We start from the raw sequence: 18968 nt of genomic DNA, 5'->3' as shown, positions 1-18968 counted from the left end.
GTTTATCACTCAATTTCCCAAAGACCCAAATAACCCAAGCTCTCACACTTACAATAGGAAGAGAAAACCAAAAATACAAAGCAAGACAATTTGAGAAAATTCTTCTCTATGCCGAATGGCTTCTTGCTATTTTTCTCTCTTCCTTGTTGTTTTTGAGTTATGCCTACACCTCCTTTTATAGGCCAAAGAAAGTGGCTTCTCAAAGACATCAATGGCCAAAGGCCTACCATCAAGTCAAAAGAGTTAGGCACAATTGCATGTAATTTTTGTTTCCCACATGTAGCATGCCAACCAACAATTTTGACCACAAAAGTAGCCGAAATCAATTGTTGGTTTTAGACTACTTTGTTTGAGCCAATAATCAACAAATACACACACACACACACACATAAAGAAGATCAATAACTTGTTTGGTAGTACTTTTAAAATGATTGAAAATGTTTTTGAAACCAATTCTTAGTAAAACAAAGTGGATATTGGAAAGTGTTTCCTGCAAGAAGCATGCACTTAAAAGCGTTTTTGGAATCTGAAATCAATTTCATAAAAAGTTTTTAGTAAAAACACTCCAAACGAGCAATGAAAGTCAGATGAGATATATGATAGTATAGAGATATGACACACGGAATATGTGAACTTCTTTAGTTACGTAAACTTTTGAGATGTCTTAGTTTTGAACCATAAGAGGCTATGGAGTTATATTGTGACAATAAATCTATAAGGGAGATAGGGATAATCTGGTACAACATGATCTATCAAAGCATATGGAAGTTGATCGACACTTTGTCAAGGAAATTTTTGAAAGGAAGATTGTGTCTATATTGTTTGTGAATTTAGAAGAGCAGTTGGCTAATGTTCTTACTCATGCAGTATCTAGCAAGGTTTTCCAAGACTCAATTATCAAGTTGGGCATGTAAGATATCTATGCACCAACCTGAGAGGGAAGGTTGATTTGAGTCTTAATTGTAAATATTCTTGGAGTCCTATTTTAGGTAAGTTTAGGAGTTGTAATCTTTAGGATTTAGTTTCCTTATCTTTTGTAATTACTTTCCTTGTAGAATAAGGAATTGGCCTATATATTGTAACCCTAGAGAATGAATAAAGTAACAAGTATTTTGATGTATTTCTTCAGACACTTAAAGTACTTTTGGAATCTGAAATTAATTTCATCAATTTTACCAAAAACGTTTTCAATCATTTTAAAAGCACTTCCAAAAGAGTCATGAAAGTCAGATGAGATATACGATTGCATAGATTCATTGAAGAAAAATGAGGATCTTGTAAAGGCATATTCTTATTGTTTATTAATTGGTTATTAAACAAAGGATTCTATTATCTATTACACTAAAGCTTATGATGCTTCAGCATCAAAGGACTTAAGAGTGTGAACTTTCAAAACCAGGAAAAAAAGATTAAATATTCTCCGCCTAATAACAACTAACAAACCCTAGCTAAATATAGTTAGGGTTTACCAACTCTCCTAATTGTCTTGGATTATTCACTGATTCATCAGCCATCAGAGAACAGTAATCAGCACCAAGCAAGTGGGTTTACTAGTTATAACTTTAATGTCGCTCTAAAGCCATGGTTAATTAGATTATAATTGGGGTGCAAATACGATCCACACATTGAGACTCAGAAGCAACTTCTCACCTGATTAGAATTTTTATTTCGAGTGAATGATTGACAAGGGCTTAGTCTCTAGCAAGTTGCAGCAGCTAGTGGTTGGAATCACACAAAATTTAAAAGACCCAAATAATTCATGTATCTTGGAATGTATCTATCTTTTTCTGTTTCTAATTTGAACTTTCTTTTTCTGCTTAATTATAATTAAACTATTAGTTAGAGAGTGACATTCCATCTGTATAGAAAAGTAAAAGGCAGCAACACATAATTAATCAATTGATTAATGATGGCTATACACGAGAGCTAGGGTTTTGTAGAAGATAAATGCTAAGGAGATTCTTTTAAAGTGAGACTTTTTATGGACTTTGTGTCACCTTACAATTTAACGTCAATTTCGTATTAACATTATAAAACATTGTGGCAAAAACATAAAGTAATAGAAAGTTTCACTTTTAAAACAGTCTTCTTAGCATGTATCTTTGTAAAAATTAATATAAATTAGAATGAATTCATATATCCTTGCTAAAATAAAAGGAAATGATTTTCTACGATTACATTATTCATAAAATTCTTCCCCGCTGACTCTTGATCTCTTCCCTCTCTTTCCTTCCATGTTTCTTATATCTTCTAAACATCTTGATCCCCCGGTTGTGTCGCGCCTTCCCTCTTTTCATTTGGTGAGAAGAATTTTTGTGGTTTTGTTCGTTTTCCCGTTCTATCAAAGAGGACTTTTGTAGCAGTCAAATTCGGATCTTTGAGAGGCGGTTGTTGTGAATTGATATAGTTTTTGGGTCTCTTATATTAATCCCCATACCACCTTCAAGCTTGTACTTGTATACAAATGCAAAACCTAGAAAAAGATATAGGATTGCTGATTGCTAGTCTTGAGGTTTAAATCCACATAGCTAATTTTAGAAAGAAAAAAATGGCAGCAGACCGTTTCAATGAACCTTTATGTCAGAGGACTGCAATTTGAAAAACTCCTTTAAATCTTGTCGGAAGAATCTAAAATAATGTAAAAATAAAATGTAAGACTTAAAAGAAAAATCTAATTGACATCAAAGCCTTATCTGCAAGTGTGGAGAATATTTGCGTAGACTGCCGATTCTCTTCTGAACTTTCATCTGGCTTTCATTTTCCTTTTAAATTTTTTAATTGAAAAATTAAGGACTTAGACTATTATTTTGGCCTATTCCCCTCTTACCGTTAGTCTTCTATAGATTCCATCCAAATTAACGTTAACTCTTATCACGTGCACACCATGTGATTCTCCTTTGAGAACAGAAACGTCGCTTCAGACACAAAAGCTATGGAATCATAAAGATTTGCATGGGTCGGCATTTTAGAAATCTAAGGTTTTCAATTATTTTAAAGAACGAAGTGACCGAACTATTCTCACATGTTTTACATATGCTTCCATTTAACATAAATTTGGATGGAATGAATGAAAAACTAACAGCTGGGGAAAAATCGGCCAAAAATATTAGTTTGAGTCCTTACTTTTCTAATTGAAATGTTTACGGGGAAATTGAAAGTTAGGTGAAGGTTCAAGGGAGAAATCAACAGTTTACTCAGAATATATATAAGCTTTGCTTATGTGCTACGAAATTGTTATAGTGTAGCAGATCGTTTAGCATATTTTCAATTGGTACTTATTTAAATTAGCATGAATGATTATCTTTTTACATTTGGTTATAGAAATGACCAGGTGTTATGTCATTGTTGTGTGCTTGTTATATCATCGTTGTGTCCTCAATATAAATCAATATATCGTCGTTATTAAAAAATAGTCATTTCTGTAACCAAATATCAAAAAGTAATTATTCTTGCTAATTGCTCGAGTTTATTCAACTAAAGCTATCATTTACAGTCAAGGTTTTTAACTAGATTCATCTTATTTTAAATCCTTACAAAATTGAATGTATTTTGGTTGACAGCTTTAGTTGAATAAAATATATGCCTTCTTGAGATGGCTTTCTTACACTCACTAATCACTATGCATTTAGGTCCATTTGGTAAACCTGCAGCAAGATCTTCTAGGTTTTGTGCTAGCCAGAGGATGTTGAATAATTGCCAAAACCCTAGTTCTTCTCAGCACCCAAAGCCGAAAGCTTAGGTCAGTCAAATCACGATCAGTTTGTTGTGATTGATGCACGGATCCTCCTCTCTTATTCCCTTGCATGTCACGTCATGGCATCATATTGGAATTAGGGCATAACACATGACATCACTACAGTGCGGTACTGATATGATAGCTGGACTTGAGATTTAATTTCCTTCTGTGATACGGTAACGACCTCGTATTGTGCTCCCATCGGACATCCATTCCATAGTCCCTTCAGCATTACACCACTTCTAAGGCGATGATAGCAGGACTTGAGATTTAATTTCCTTCTGGGGTATACAACAACTGATAGTTATAAAGAACAATTGACAACCCTTGATCCTTCGACCGCTAGCCATTACGCTAGCTTGATATATATTGTTAGCTCATTCTCTAATATCTTAAACTTTTGAGACGGTGATTTTCTAACTTGGTATCAGAGCTCCGGTTCAAAGAGGAACCCCGAATCCTATCCCCCACATATTTTCAACCACTTACCTTAGGCTGCTGCAGTTGTTCCAACTTGCCATGCATTTGTCCGATTGTCTCTCCATGTAGATCACGGGGGCTCCATGCGAGGGAGAGTGTTAATTTAATAACTGTTGACTCATTTCCTAATAGAGGTTAAGCTTTTGGGCAGTTCTCTAACATACTACCAATGTTCTTTTTGTTACGATAAATGGAGCTCCTCATCAGCCGCAGCTCATTGCTCCCTCCTCCTCTGCAGCCTACTCAAGTATCTGCTGCTACTACGACTCTGGTGCCTGGGGCAAATAAGAAGATGGTTACTCCGGCTGACTACACAGCACTTCCAGGTGACTTTTCATTAAAACCTGAACAATTATTTAATCCTCATTGTTGGAGATTAATCTTAAATCTGCCACATACTTTGATGAAGGTTATCAGTCTTATTCTTAATTTCTCACAGAAAATTGTCCAGAAAACAATTTCTTAGAGGAAAAGCTACAATATCTTCCATTGCTTTAGTTCCCTAATTGTTGCTAATATCGTTTATATAATGATCATATTTAATTTGTGGAGCTTAGCAGAATGTTAGTTCCTAATACATATTAGTTATATTCAAATTGGTTAAACGATGGCAATTAACTTGGACAAAGAACAAGGTGAAAGGAATTTTATTCAAGCCCTTATTGGGTCAATGTTTTGAACTCTTCCATACAAAATTCACTTAAATTACAAACAGAAAATCAGAAAACAGGACACTGTGGGACAAGAACAAAAAAAAGAAAAAGTTGATTTCATGTTTTATTCAATGGAAAAAAAAATGTAGAAACCCTAAATCCATCTCATGCGCGTGAAGACGGGCTATGTGATGGAAAAAAAAATGTAGAAACCCTAAATCCATCCATCTCATGCGCGTGACAGTGCACTTGATTCTCACACTAAATTCGACTGTTTGCACACGTTGAAAAAGGGCTATGTGAGCTTGAGGACTCCTCACAGTGCACTTGATTCTGATACTCATCTTGTATGCTTCAGAGAAATGGAAACATCACCGAATCAATGGTTCTAAATAGCAAAATAATAGTGAGGGAAGATACTTCTTTTCTGCATGGCTTGAATGTCATTTAGGGACTAAAAGGGGCAAAGACAACCACAGAGTTGTGTCCGCCAAAGCCGAATGAGTTTGAAATAGCTGCAAGTGGGAAATCTTTTGATTAGCCAAACGAAGCTAAGGATCTTGTAATACAAGGAACTCAGATACTATATTTTGGCCTTTTTATGAGAGTGTGTAAAAGCACTTACCAACGTTAACCTCATGTTGCTTCTTCACATTCGGGACAGTGTCAATTGTAACAGCAGGCTCCAAGTCCTACGAACCACAAGTATTAGCAAGTATCGAATTAAAAGAGCATAATTTGACATGAAAAAGTTGAAGCAAAAGCAGGGGAAAGTGAATGTAGAGGGGAAAAAGTAATACATCTTGATTAATTGTAGGATGGAGCCAGCCAGTGTTGATTGCTTTAATGGTTGCAATGGCTTCCAATCCACCGGCAGCTCCAAGACCGTGTCCAATCATCGACTGAAACACGATAAAAGAAAAGGATAATTAGAATGAGCTGTTTTCATGTGATGAGTGTAATATGAAAATAATCCGTCTTGCCGGATTTTAAATGCGAAATAGTATGCACACTGAGTTACTAAATCATTTGTTTGAGAGTAAATATGTTTATGGGATTCAGGTTTCTTGCCTTGGTCCCGTTGATCTTCATCTCGGACGTGTTCTTGAAGACCTTTTTGATAGCATTAAACTCAGCCAAATCCCCTGCTAGTGTAGATGTTGCATGAGCATTCACATAGTTCACCTGTGAATCATAAATTTGTCAACAAAAAATAAGAATCTCGATTGGCCGTAGATAAATCAATTGGCAAATAAAAATTTCCTTAGTTTCGGAAAACAACAAATGCTCTTACCTCTTCAGGGGAAACTCCAGCATCTTCTAAACTCTTGGTTATGCAAGACGATACACCAAGACCATCTGACCTAGGATCAGTCATGTGATGAGCATCGCACGTCACAGCACCTCCCAAGTACTCTGCAATTATCGGTGCTCCTCTTTTCAATGCACTCTCCAAGCTCTCCATGACCTTTACACAACGAAACAAAAAATTATTCGGTAAGATCCAGGATATATGCATCAAATACACAATGTAGTCATATGTTAAGCCACACAGAAGAATGATATATGATTTTTTCAATTACCAGTACACCAGCGCCTTCTCCCATAACGAAACCATCACGATTTTTGTCCCATGGTCTGGAAGCTCTGTGAGGTTCATCGTTTCTCTGAGACAAAGCCCGGCAAGCAATAAACCCACCAACACCTGTAGGCATGACTGCAGCCTCAGTCCCACCAACTACCATGATATCTGCTTCACCTCTTCTAATGTGATTTGCAGCCGCGTAAAAGCAGTAGTTCGCTGTGGCACAAGCAGTGGAGATGGAGTAATTGGGTCCCATTAAGCCTGTGTCGATTGCTAACAATGCTGATCCCATGTTGGTAATGGAGTAAGGAATGAAAAATGGGCTAATCTTTTTGAATCCCTTTTGAATAAGAGATTCAACTCCGGCGCTGAAAGCTGTTAAACCTCCCATTCCAGTTCCCACGATCACTCCAATCCTGGTTCTGTCCATCTGTTAAACATGAAAAAATGAATTATATAAGCGCTCGATGTCATAAGGGAGAAACCCTGAAATGCATTTTGGAGCAAGTAGAATGTGACTGACAGTTGGGAGAACTTCAGGTCCAAGATTGGCATCTTCAAGGGCCTTTTTGCCTGCAACAATACCATATCTCCAGCAATCATCAAGACGGCGATCATTCTTCCCATCAATGTAGCCTTTAGAGGAGAAATCACGTATCTGTCCAGCAAACCGAACTGAGAAGGTTGAAGCATCAAATCTGTCTATTAGAGTAATCCCACTCTCTCCCTCGAGGAGTCTGTTGTAGAATGTGTCAATGTCACTTCCGAAAACTGAGACAAGACCCATCCCCGTTATTACAGTTCGTTTCTTGGGATCTGTTTCTCTTTTGGGAGCAGAAACAGTTGAAGATGCCATGGCCTTGATTGTCCTGCATTTTGGTGCTGAGAATGAAGAACTAGATTAGAACTGGACACCCAATTGAGAAAAATCACTTCTCCGATTACTCGATCAAAGTATCAAACCGATACAAATGCCACACAATGCAAAGATGAGAATTCGAATTAATTGAATGACTTGATAAGTAAATTCTTTTGCAATATATCTCGCGAGTTATGTAGTCAGATTGGAGTATAGGCCTCAATCTCGAACAAAAACGTATTTGATCAACAGTTCAGAACTTCAGATTGACCAGACTGACATCTCTCAAGAAAATATTTATAGTAGTAGCAACAGAACAATTACCAGAAAGATGGACCAATTAAGCATATTTATCCAACCATGGTTGCATCTCAAGCCTCACTACCGCTAGGAAAGGTGTCACAGACACATATAGTTAGCTACTAGACTTATTTCTACATTTGGAAGGAAAATACTTGGCCCTTCCCTTGAAAATAGTCGTCCCTACTTACCTGCTAATTGATTTTATAGTGGAACCTAACTTCGTTTAATATCATTTCTAATCTCCATCACTTATATTAACTATCATGCAGTTGCATCATAAGAACAGAAGGGGAAAAAATGGAAAATTGACAATAACAGAAGAAAGAGAGCTCATTTACCTGAGGTAAAACTCAAGCCATTTGACATGTTACCATTTACAGGCATATGCATGGTCTCCACTTGCCTAAGCCCATCAAACTGTGCCATGGAAGCTCCATTAATGCTCCCAGCTTCTCTTGATCTAGACAGCACACCAGAATAACAAGGACCAGCAATACCAGCCATGATTTCTTCTCTCTCTCCTCCCTCCTCTCTCTAACTATTTATCCAAAACAAGAAGAGGGTTTAATAGATAAAAGGTAACTCAGAGAGAGAGAGAGGAAGAGGAGAGAGAGAGACTTGAAGGAGGTAACAAAGAGAGGGTTTTGTTTTGTTTTGGCTTTAAATAATATGGTTGGAAAATCCGCCACCGATCGAATTGGTTTAGTGAACCAAGTTTTAGAAGTCCTTGGATTGCTTTCGGTTTTGGTTTCATTTTTGTTTCTTCGCAGCAGCTTAGCTACCACAAACAACCACTTGGGGTTCAACTTATTCAATGCAAATACCTAAGAAAACGAAGAATTGTTGTTGCGGTTTTGGATGCCTTGCTCTTCAATGCTTACCTGTTCCCGCGGTAGTTTATTACGATGTTTTGTTGCCTGCTAGCTGATTGCTGTGCACATTGTCCATTTGTCATTTGTTTCCGCTCAATGTTTGCCAAAGCCCAAAATCTTCTTCAAAACCTACTAAGTAGCAAGGCGTGAGGATTAAGCCCATCAGAGCTGGATAAGGAATGATCTCGCATGACCAGTAACACGAGAACAATTTTTGTAATCGTGGCCAATCATAGGCCATGACATCCCAATGTGATTAAGAGGCTTCAGTAAATGACCCCTTAATGACGCTTGTTTCAAGATTGCTACCGTCAATTGGCTAAATGACTTAATGGATGGGATAACGGGTCCTAATTTAGCCAATTATAGGACGACAAGCGTGTCATATCGAATCATTTTCAAGTTTAGACTTATCACTATATAAGAATTTGACAGCCAACCATAACAGGTAAATGTTCCACGAAACTTGAGCTCTAAGTCACACTCAGACATCAGAGAGCCCTTGACACCACGTTGGTGTGGCAAGGTCAAACATGTGTTCTTCTCCTTCTTGGTTGCAAGCATCCTAGTATTTCTATGCTTGTTTGAAATTTGTTTCCCACATATCCCCTTGGTAATGATACTTTGTCAACGTGGAATAGAACACATTTTCAACATGAGATGTACTAATTTGTTCATTTCTTGTGTGTTAGTAAATGATAGATTTGTCAGAAAATTACAAATGATACTCATATTTTCTTACTCCTAATAAGTAAATATGTCACTAAAGGTTTTAATTAGAAGAAAAGTATTGTTACAGCAAGCGTCATAACTAATTATATATTGATCTTATAAAATGATCCCAGGTGAGATTGCACGTAGACACAAATTCTACATGTATATGAAATGTGACATTGATATTTTACTTTCTTATTTCATTGCATTTGTCACATAATATTCTATGAAAGGGTAGATAACCCGTAGTTCGCCACCAATCGTCCATTTTTTTAAAACAAAAGGATGAATTACTCAATTTATCATGGACAATACCAACAAGCGCAAACTGTCTCAGGCGGATGGAGTGACCTCTCTGCTAACAATGTCAGTTATTACGAGTATTAGGCAACTTGGTACCAACGGTTTCGTGGTGTAGTTGGTTATCACGTCAGTCTAACACACTGAAGGTCTCCGGTTCGAACCCGGGCGAAGCCATATATTTTTCTTTTGGCTTAATTCCTTCTTTTTCTTTTTTTTGAGATAAATTATACAAAACTACCTCAATTATAGATCGCACTATAATCTCATACCTTATATTTTAAATATTGTAATGTTATACCTCATATTTTAAACGTAATATCTTAATTCCTTCTTTTTTTTTTTTGAGATAAATTATACAAAACTACCTCAATTATAGATCGCACTATAATCTCATACCTTATATTTTAAATATTGTAATGTTATACCTCATATTTTAAACGTAATATCTTACCTCATCATATGAGTTTGTAAAATGATACACATCTGTTAAATTTTCTGTTAATTTAAATGAAAAGTGATAACTTGTCAAATGTGAGACCCACATTTTTGTGCCACATGAACAAGAAATTAAATTATTCTTCTTCTCCTTCATTCCTCGGCAACCCCAGCTCACCTCACCTTAGAACTCTCTCCCACAGCCTCCTCGTAACACTCCATAGAAAACACCGCTCCTTAACTCTCCCGAACCTTCATCCAGCCATCATCTCCTCTCATTCACCCCATCTCAGACCCTAGCCATGCCTTCATATCTACATTTCATTTTAGTAACCCAAACCTTAGCCGCAGCTCTCTTATCGATTCCAAACCCAGCCATGGATTCTCAGCCACTCAGATCATCACGCCGCCGCTAGAGCGAGCCCAGATCGTCTTCCTCCCCACCGTCCAAACAAAAAGAACTCAGCCACCAAAGATTCGAACCCCAATCGTTGGTATTCACCAATGACCAACCCTTTAATCAAAATCTAATAAGTAGTTGGGGAAGGGTTGAAGGGGGTATCGGGCTTCTGGGGACTGTTGGACGAAGACGACGACAGGGAGTGATGGACGACGTCAGCTCCACACGGCTGAACCCCTTTAGCGTTCTTTTGATCGCTGAGTTTAGAAGTGCCTTCTCGGGGTCGTGGATTTGATCGACGATGCAAGGAGAGGCGATGTGGTGGACGCCGGAGCAGCCATTGACGGCGACGATTTCTCCGGCTTCCCTCGGAGTTTCTTCCCCGCTTGTTAGAGACCCATGGTGGATTAGCTCAGAGAAGCAGCGATCCTTTGGAGGAGGAAGTTGCGATGGCTTAGGAAGGGCAATGCAGAGTGGCGGCGAGAATGAGAGAGAGCTAGGCGGTGGTCCCTTTGTTGCTGTCGGCAGAGAAGAGGGTGTTGGGCAGTCGGCTTCAAAACAACGCCCCCTATTAAGGGTTGGGTTGTTTGATTGCGTACTGTCGATGGACGTGTGGAGAAGCAGTGGCGGGTTGGGCATTTCCCGATCCTTTGTTTTTTTCTTCGTTTTCCTTGAGAGGAAAAGACAAGGGGAATTGAAGGGAAATGAAGATGCTTTGGGACTCTTTGTTGCCGCCACGGGGGAATCGGTGGACAAAATCTCAGTGTGAACGGCACACGGTACATGGTACACCACGTGTTACTATATAAATAATGAAATATATGTATTAAAATGTTAATAACTTAAAAAATAAAATTTCTCACTACTTATATAAATACATATAGTATACCATTATGTTTCCGTCACAATGAGAAATTTATCTTTTACAAGAGAAAAAGAAGAAAAAGAATTATTAAATTATTAATATTTAATCAAATTTTAATTCAGTTGAGAGGAGTGTGGGTCCCGCGCCTATCATTAAAAATCAAATTAACAAAATATTTAACAAAGGTTTGACAATACGATAAATTCATAAGAAAATGTATAACATTGTTATGTTTAAAACATAATTAATGAGATTGTGATGCTACCTATAATTAAAAAGTATTTTTGTGTAATTTACTTTTTACTTTTTTTTCTTTTCGAGCGGACCCTAGGTCGACTTCACTGAGCCGAGCCCGGTCTAATGCATATCCAAATAAAAATATCACTGGACCCATGTTTTTTCCACATATGCAGATTTTGGACCAAAATTAAGGGCCAGAATGTTGTTGGCGGTTGGATCTACTATTTCACTACTTTGTTTCTATCTACCGACTTCTTAGTTTAGTTGATAAAAACATCTGTTACCATCATCATCAAAACTTCAACCAAAAAGAAAGGACACATCACCATATGCAATCTTATTGGTGGGTCATTGCGTAGGTCTCCATATTTATAGGTTAAAAAACATAAGGCCATCTCCAAGCTCAAAATTTTAACCCTAAATACGAAAACGATTTATTGAAATACAAATTTATTGTTATGTGACGTTCCTAGTTCAATAATGTATTGTTATATGTGACTTTTATTCACATAACAATACCTTATTGGATCAGGACGCCATTCATTGTGGCAGCGAATTCCTTTTATGTAAGTTGCTATCCTAATTATGATTAATTTGTGAGTGGGGACCTATTAAAGAGAAGAAACCTAATTCTTTTTATCCCAAATCTTATTTATGTTTGTATTAGAGATAACTTAGGAAAAACCATGATCTATGGGCTTTATAAATTAAAGTTTGACTATTGACTGAAGTCGTTTTTTAAAGAATGACGGACTCTGAATGTGTCATCGACAATGTATCCATATCATCATTAGTAGCCAACAAAACATATCAACTTATTATGCATACATGCACATTGAAATACTAATACAACATCAATTGTGCGTACATTTATTAATAAAGAACGGGCATTCTATACAAAAAAATTTCATGATATTAATAATTTGAAGCTTGAAAAAGTAGGATGTTAGATGTTACATGGTCGACAAAATTTTATCTATTAATTTTTATAAAAAAATATATTGTGTGTGTATAAACTAAAGTTTAAGACATTTTATCAAGCAAGAAATGTTAGAAAAAAAAAATAACGCAAGAATATTCGGTTGCTAATCATAGGCTCGTGTGAAGTGATGACTGACGAGGATCACCGGACTTCGTATGCCCATCAAACTATACATATTCTGGGTGAATGTTGTTATACTAATGTCACCTAATTTGAGTTTAATTATTTGCCAATTTGGACACATATTTACGATCCTCCCTTTATTTAAAAAAAAAAAAATCTTTTTTTCATTTAAAATTAATTAATTTTCTTTTTTAAAAGAAGGCTGACCGACTTAGTAATTGTGGAGTAGTGGCCCTTTTCACTAATTAGCTTTAGACAGAATCATGACCCTAATCTGGGTCACAAGACCCACAATCCAGGCCCACACGGTCTCATCTCGATTCTCCTCTCTTTCCATTTTATTTCTTTTTGTTAAAACTTTAACGAAAAGTTTTTGATACTGTACATTTTAATGAAAAATCATATTTTTACACTAAAAAGTTAATCATGATACTATTCATTTTATTCTTTATTTTATTCTTATCGTTAAAACTCAAAATTTTCAAGTTATTTTCATTATTTTTTTTTCCTCTCAAAACGAAGAATACTTGAGTTGTTGGATTGTTGCTGAGCAGTTTTTTAATATCAAATGAATCTCCCCGAAAAGTAACTTCAATAGGTCGTTTTTTTCTCTTTTGCAATCAGTTTTACCATAAAAGTAGTAGGATTTGTTCTTAATAAAATATGTTGAAATCACTAAACCTCTAATATGTAAAGTGGATGCTCTTAATTTGGTGAATGGTAAATGAACGATAAATATTCATTAGGGAAGTATAAAAATTGGAAGGTTCTTCCAAGTAGATATGTTCAGAACTTTTAAACCGTTGGACTTTTTATTTTTATACATTTGACTAAAGAACCAATCGTTAAAAAACGTCGACAATTCTATACTATAAAAAAAGAGTAAATTGTATCTATGATCCTTAACTTTAACTCAATTGGAGTAATAGTCCCTCAACTAAAAATCCATTACCATTAGTCCCTCAACTTTAATTCAACTGGAGAAATTGTCCCTTACCTTTAACCTAATTGTAGCAATGATCATTCCAACATAACTCGTTTTGACAAAAAATTTGACGTAGTTGACGAAAATGACCATAATTACACAATTTGATGAGTTGAGGGACCCTAATTGTATAAATGGTCATTCCAACATAACTTAGTTTGACAAAATTTTGATGAAATTGATGAAAATGATTATAGCTTCACATTTTAATAAGTTGAGGAACCAATGGTAATGGATTTTTAGTTAAGGGACCATTGCTCTAATTTGATTAAAATTAAGAGATCATTTCTACAATTTACTTCTATAAAAAAATTCAAAATAAGTATATAATACACATAGTAAGAATATGGTGTGGGATGACAATGCACCATACATTAGCTCAAATTGAAACCCTTCACGCGTAGAGACTTGACTTAGACGTGTAAGCCCCTTGGCCAAGTCACATACATACTTGTCTATTTTCCCTTTTGACAAGTCTTAGCTCCTAAGCAAAAATTACAACTTCATAAGTGTGAACCCTCCCCAACCTCCACCGAACCTCCTACACCTTCTAGAAACCGCCACCAAATCCGACCCCCTCCACTCTCAAACAACTACCCCTCTCTCTCCTCTTCTCTCTCACTCCTCACTTTCTCTCTCCTCTTCTCCATCTGCCACCTCACCTCCCACGTCTCGACGCGTTTATGCTGTCATCACATCATCATCCATCCCTCCTTTTTAGCTCAAACTTAATAATCTCAAGAAAAAATATTTTTTTTTTAGTATTTTCTTCCAATTTCCCTCCAAAAAAGTTAACAAAAAAAAAAAAAACTTTGTATATTTCTTCCTTTTGACAAATGAACACGCAATCTTAGCAATCTTCAAACCCCTTTTGTCCCTTTCCCAGAAATTTCCTCCTCTCACGATCCAAATAGTAAATGAATTATCCCCTTTATTTAACCATCCACTCCTCACTTCTCCTCTCATAGTTTCTCACCTCCCCTGTTTTTTTCTCTGTTGTTCTATCTACTCAGTCTTCTGATTCTCCACGCACTCTGCATAAAATACAAATCTTTCAGAAGTCCAGATCATATTTTTCAGTTCTCTCAAAAACCCAGATCGCGATTTGTAGTTTTTCAATCGAATATTGATACAAAAATGGAGAACAACAACCAGTCGTTTTGGCAGTTCAGCGACCAGCTTCGAGTTCAAGGTTCCAATTTCGCAAATCTGAACATCAACGATTCGATTTGGAGCAATTCGTACAGCAAGAGGCCCGATGAGAGGAGGAATTTCGATATAAAGGTCGGTGGCGAAGTGAGTCCGATCGTTAATTTGACCCCGAAGGGGTCCGATTTCAACGGGTTCAACGACTCGTGGGTCGATAATCTGAAGCCGAAAGCCGCGTTTTCCGACGCGAACGGCAGTTCCAACGACGGCTGGAACAGCTTCAAGCCGAAAGCTTCCGAATTGAACAGTGGATTCAACGACAACAGGTGGAACAGCTTCAAGCCAAAAGCTTCGGACTTCAACAACGGTTTTAACGACGGGTGGAAACTCGGCGGCGCCGCCGTGTCGCAGAATACCACCGTTGGTCTCAATGGCGGTTTCAACAAGGGGATTTACTCCAAGCCTGCAATTCACAACAATAACAACAACAACAACAACAACGCTATGAACTTGAAGCCTTACAAGAACAAGGCTCACGAGGATGATCAGATGCATGGGGGGAAAATTGGGAAGAAGAACAACAATAACAGCAATCCCGGCAAGAAGAAATCCGGCAGCGGCGGCGATGATAATAACAAGGATGGAAAGAGTAGCGTGGATAAGAGGTTTAAGACGCTTCCGCCGGCCGAGTCTCTGCCGAGAAATGAAACCATTGGTGGATATATCTTTGTCTGCAACAATGATACCATGCAAGAGAATCTCAAGAGGCAGCTTTTCGGTATGCCCTTCCATCATTTTTTTCTTCCAATTAATTTTTCTTTGTAGCATAACAAATATTTAATGTTCTTTTATTATTTCTCTCAGTATTTTTTTATTTTCTAAATTATTATTAGTTAGGGTTTGTATCCAAAAATTGGTGTTAGCTAGGGTTAGCCAGGACAGCTGACCATATTTTGCACATAGGTCGAATGTTTTTTATAAATTAGGATGGTTTAGATTATCAGTTAGTCGGAACATATCTCAGTAGTGAGAAATACTTGAAGAATTAAGTGATAAAAATAAAAATAAAAATAAAGTTTTTTTTGGGGCTTGAAAGGGTTTTTTTTAAGCACTTATGTATGTGGACTGGGTTAAATTCCTAAAAATTAAGAGGAACGACTCGATGAAAATTAAACTCGTACTAAACTGCATAGGTATTATTATCTTTTACCATGATAAATCTTCGTCTGCATTTGTTTTTAGTTTTGTTGGTAGGATTGAGTTGTTAATTTGATTAATTGATATTAAATATTGTGATTTTGCAGGTTTGCCTCCACGTTATCGTGATTCAGTGAGGGCGATAACTCCGGGGTTGCCCCTTTTCCTCTACAACTACTCTACCCATCAACTCCATGGAATTTTTGAGGTTTGTGTTCCTCCCCATCTTGATCTGTCCATTAGACTTTATATTATTATATTTTATTTTTGAAGTAGTAGGAGTGGAATTTACTTGTTCTATTCAACTTTTGGCCAAACTTCTAGAGGGTATTGTTTATTTGGAAAAAATACCAACTGGTAGTTTACCTAATATTTCTAAAACCTAACAACCTTTCTTGTGTGTGAATGCTTAGGCTGCAAGTTTTGGAGGTACCAACTTTGATCCATCGGCCTGGGAGGACAAGAAGTGTCCCGGCGAGTCACGTTTCCCGGCTCAGGTTCGAGTTTTTACTCGTAAAGTCTGTGAGCCACTTGAAGAGGACTCATTCAGGCCAATTCTTCACCACTACGATGGCCCTAAATTCCGACTTGAGCTTAGCGTACCTGAGGTAATGCCCACATGACCAAAGCTCACTACGCTCTTGGCACATTAGTGTGATCATAGCACTGGTGTTACTAATTCATGACAACAAATTTTACGTTTTGCACTTTTGTACACGTGTCTGGATTAGTAACACTTCGTCCGACTGTAGAATGCTGCACATTTACTGTCGTCGGATTATACAGGTAGTTCTATGTATTAATGAATGTTTGTACAATTTTGCAGGCACTGTCTCTGTTAGATATATTTGCAGACCAAAACCCTTGAATAGCAACAAAATAGAGGCCGTACAGAACATACAAGATACTAATTAGTGAAGAGAGAGAACATAGGGCTTACTTGGCACCAATTACATATATATACACATATATATATATCTATATGGTGCGTCGAGAATCTGAGAAGAGTATGAGAAGAATCAATCAGAAGACGGTGAATATATATATATATAGGTATATATATATATATATATATAGGTAGTGTATAATATATAAACATGTATAATCCTATGTTTGCAAGAAAGCCCATATATAATGTTATGCTTTTGGCTTTTTTGTTCTTCTTGTCTTTTGTAATGTATAAGTACAGATGATGAGAACCGAATATTTATTATGGAATATGAGGTGTCTAAGATTACGATAATATATGGCGGATGCAAAGAACTTGGATTATCAAAATACTTGTGTTGCTGCATTGTTTAATCCTTAAGCCGCCTTCTTTTTGTGAACAAGATCAATATATATGGTTAGAGACCGTTATAGTTGTGACCTCCGTTCACCGGCGCCTTGGAAGTCGACTATCTGGCACTATTATCGACGCGTCAGGGACTACTGATGATGGTTATTAGGGACGCTAGATTATGTGGAACTTACCGCGGGCCTGTGTAAACGGAAAATATATCTATGGTTTCACGACAATTCTTTCGTATGACCTAGGTATGCAACACAATCAATGAAGACGACTATCTATTACCAGTTGTGTATAAACAAGTGTTTGTATCCATCTCCTCACTTGATTTAGTTCGACAATTCTTTCATATGACCAAGTCCTAACACATTTACGAAGAAGACCTATTACTGGTTGTGCATAAAAAAGTATATGTGTGTCGCTCATCTTGTGATTGAGTCAGAAAAAGTCGTTCTCCCATTAATGGATTGCTTGTAATAAAAGATTGACAAAAAAAACGTTTGTGACTGAGTTAGAAAAAGTCGTTCTCCCATTAATGAATTGCTTGTAATAAAAGATTGACAAGAAAAACGTAACGGGTGGTTGCTAGTTAGGCAATCTGCATCTCAAAAGGGCTGCTTTTCTCTCCCCATTTTTTCCACTTTCTCTATTCGTTTCCTTACTTTTTTTTAGTCGGTAACGTTAACGTTACTGTAACAACAACTGAAATAAAAAAATGGTTAGTTAAGAATTTTTTGGCCCTTAATTCATGAAATATTGACTGGCTCTCTACTCTCTGCTCTGAAAACGCATAAATATTGACTCCAAAACGTGACAGAAACGATTGAATTGGCTTGAATAATCTTGATAGTTGATAATCCAAATTCCAGAGTCCAAAGGGGTGGGCTGAAGTTGACCCTCCAGAATGTTTGATTGTCACGAGATCGAGGTGGTTATTTTTTATTGAATAAAATGCTTTATTAAACATTATATTACAAGAATCGGTCATTAAAGAAAACTTTATCTTAGTCACTTGTTAATTATCATCGAATCATATCAATTATTATTGGTAATTTTTAACATATTCAATTCTTACCCACTACTTCACGTTCAAGACTATGATTTTTGTCATGGATATTTGGAGCAGATCGCTACAAATTGGAAGACTGTATTTCTTTTTAATTTTTTTTGTCCAAAAGGTGAATTTATTACCAGCAAACCATAATTACCAAAGAACAGGTCCAATTACATGGAAAGCACAAAGATGATATGGAACCCCCAAAGAAACAGAGAAACCCTACAACCTTACTTGAGCTACCACTGGCAAAGTATCGCGAAAAAATAGAGATTCAGTCATCCAAATTTGCAAAAACGATGGAAAGATGACTCCAACAACAAAGACCAGATAGATTGAAATTGTAACATCCCACATCGACCAACAGAGAGGGGGTGATGTGCCTTATATGTACATGCCCACCTCATATAGCACGAGGCTTTTTGGGAGCTCACTGGCTTCGGGTTCTATCCGAACTCCAAAGTTAAGCGAGTTCGTGCGAGAGCAATCCCAGGATGGATGACCCACTGGGAAGTTATCTTGTGAGTTCCTAGAAACAAAACCGTGAGGGCGTGGTTGGGGCCCAAAGCGGACAATATAGTGCTACGGTGGAGTCGAGCCTGGGATGTGGTGGAGTCCCGGTTGGGATGTGACAAAATGGTATCAGAGCCACTTTGTTGTGTGGTGCGAGTGTACCGAAGAGGATGTCGAGCCCCTAAGGAGGGTGGATTGTAATATCCCATATCGACCAATGGAGAGGGGGTGA

General features: G+C 37.1%; 2 protein-coding genes and 1 non-coding gene across 5 annotated transcripts; 2 read left to right on the top strand and 1 right to left on the bottom strand.

Annotated features, from left to right (window-relative positions):
- Positions 1-4848: 4848 nt before the first annotated feature.
- LOC103415807 (3-oxoacyl-[acyl-carrier-protein] synthase I, chloroplastic-like) lies at positions 4849-8251 on the bottom strand. 3 transcript variants are annotated; one of them, XR_011582341.1, is made up of 9 exons: positions 7955-8251; positions 6978-7336; positions 6453-6884; positions 6164-6337; positions 5941-6054; positions 5670-5771; positions 5495-5561; positions 5083-5384; positions 4849-5023 (listed from the first exon to the last, which is right to left on the bottom strand). XR_011582341.1 is itself a non-coding variant. In XM_008354089.4 (8 exons), the coding sequence occupies exons 1-8, from the start codon at positions 8118-8120 to the stop codon at positions 5317-5319; spliced, it is 1482 nt and encodes a 493-aa protein (XP_008352311.3). In that variant the 5' UTR covers positions 8121-8251; the 3' UTR covers positions 4849-5316. The 3 variants fall into 3 exon arrangements, 2 of the variants coding, with proteins under 2 accessions (XP_008352311.3, XP_070680103.1); XM_008354089.4 differs by having other exon boundaries at positions 4849-5384; XM_070824002.1 differs by lacking the exon at positions 7955-8251 and adding an exon at positions 7638-7788 and having other exon boundaries at positions 4849-5384.
- A 1354-nt stretch (positions 8252-9605) lies between these two features.
- TRNAV-AAC (transfer RNA valine (anticodon AAC)) lies at positions 9606-9679 on the top strand. Its single transcript has one exon. It is a non-coding gene; the product is annotated as a tRNA-Val (tRNA).
- Positions 9680-14043: 4364 nt separating this feature from the next.
- On the top strand, positions 14044-17159 carry LOC103400664 (DCD domain-containing protein NRP-B-like). Its single transcript, XM_029103728.2, has 4 exons — positions 14044-15462; positions 15989-16089; positions 16295-16489; positions 16708-17159. Exons 1-4 carry the CDS (start codon positions 14673-14675, stop codon positions 16747-16749), a joined length of 1128 nt encoding a protein of 375 aa, XP_028959561.2. The 5' UTR covers positions 14044-14672; the 3' UTR covers positions 16750-17159.
- Positions 17160-18968: the final 1809 nt, after the last annotated feature.

This window comes from Malus domestica, chromosome 06, assembly GCF_042453785.1.
Source record: "Malus domestica chromosome 06, GDT2T_hap1".
Lineage (NCBI taxonomy): Eukaryota > Viridiplantae > Streptophyta > Magnoliopsida > Rosales > Rosaceae > Malus > Malus domestica.
Note: the sequence above shows the minus strand (reverse complement) of the source record. Positions and strands in the feature narration are given on the sequence as shown.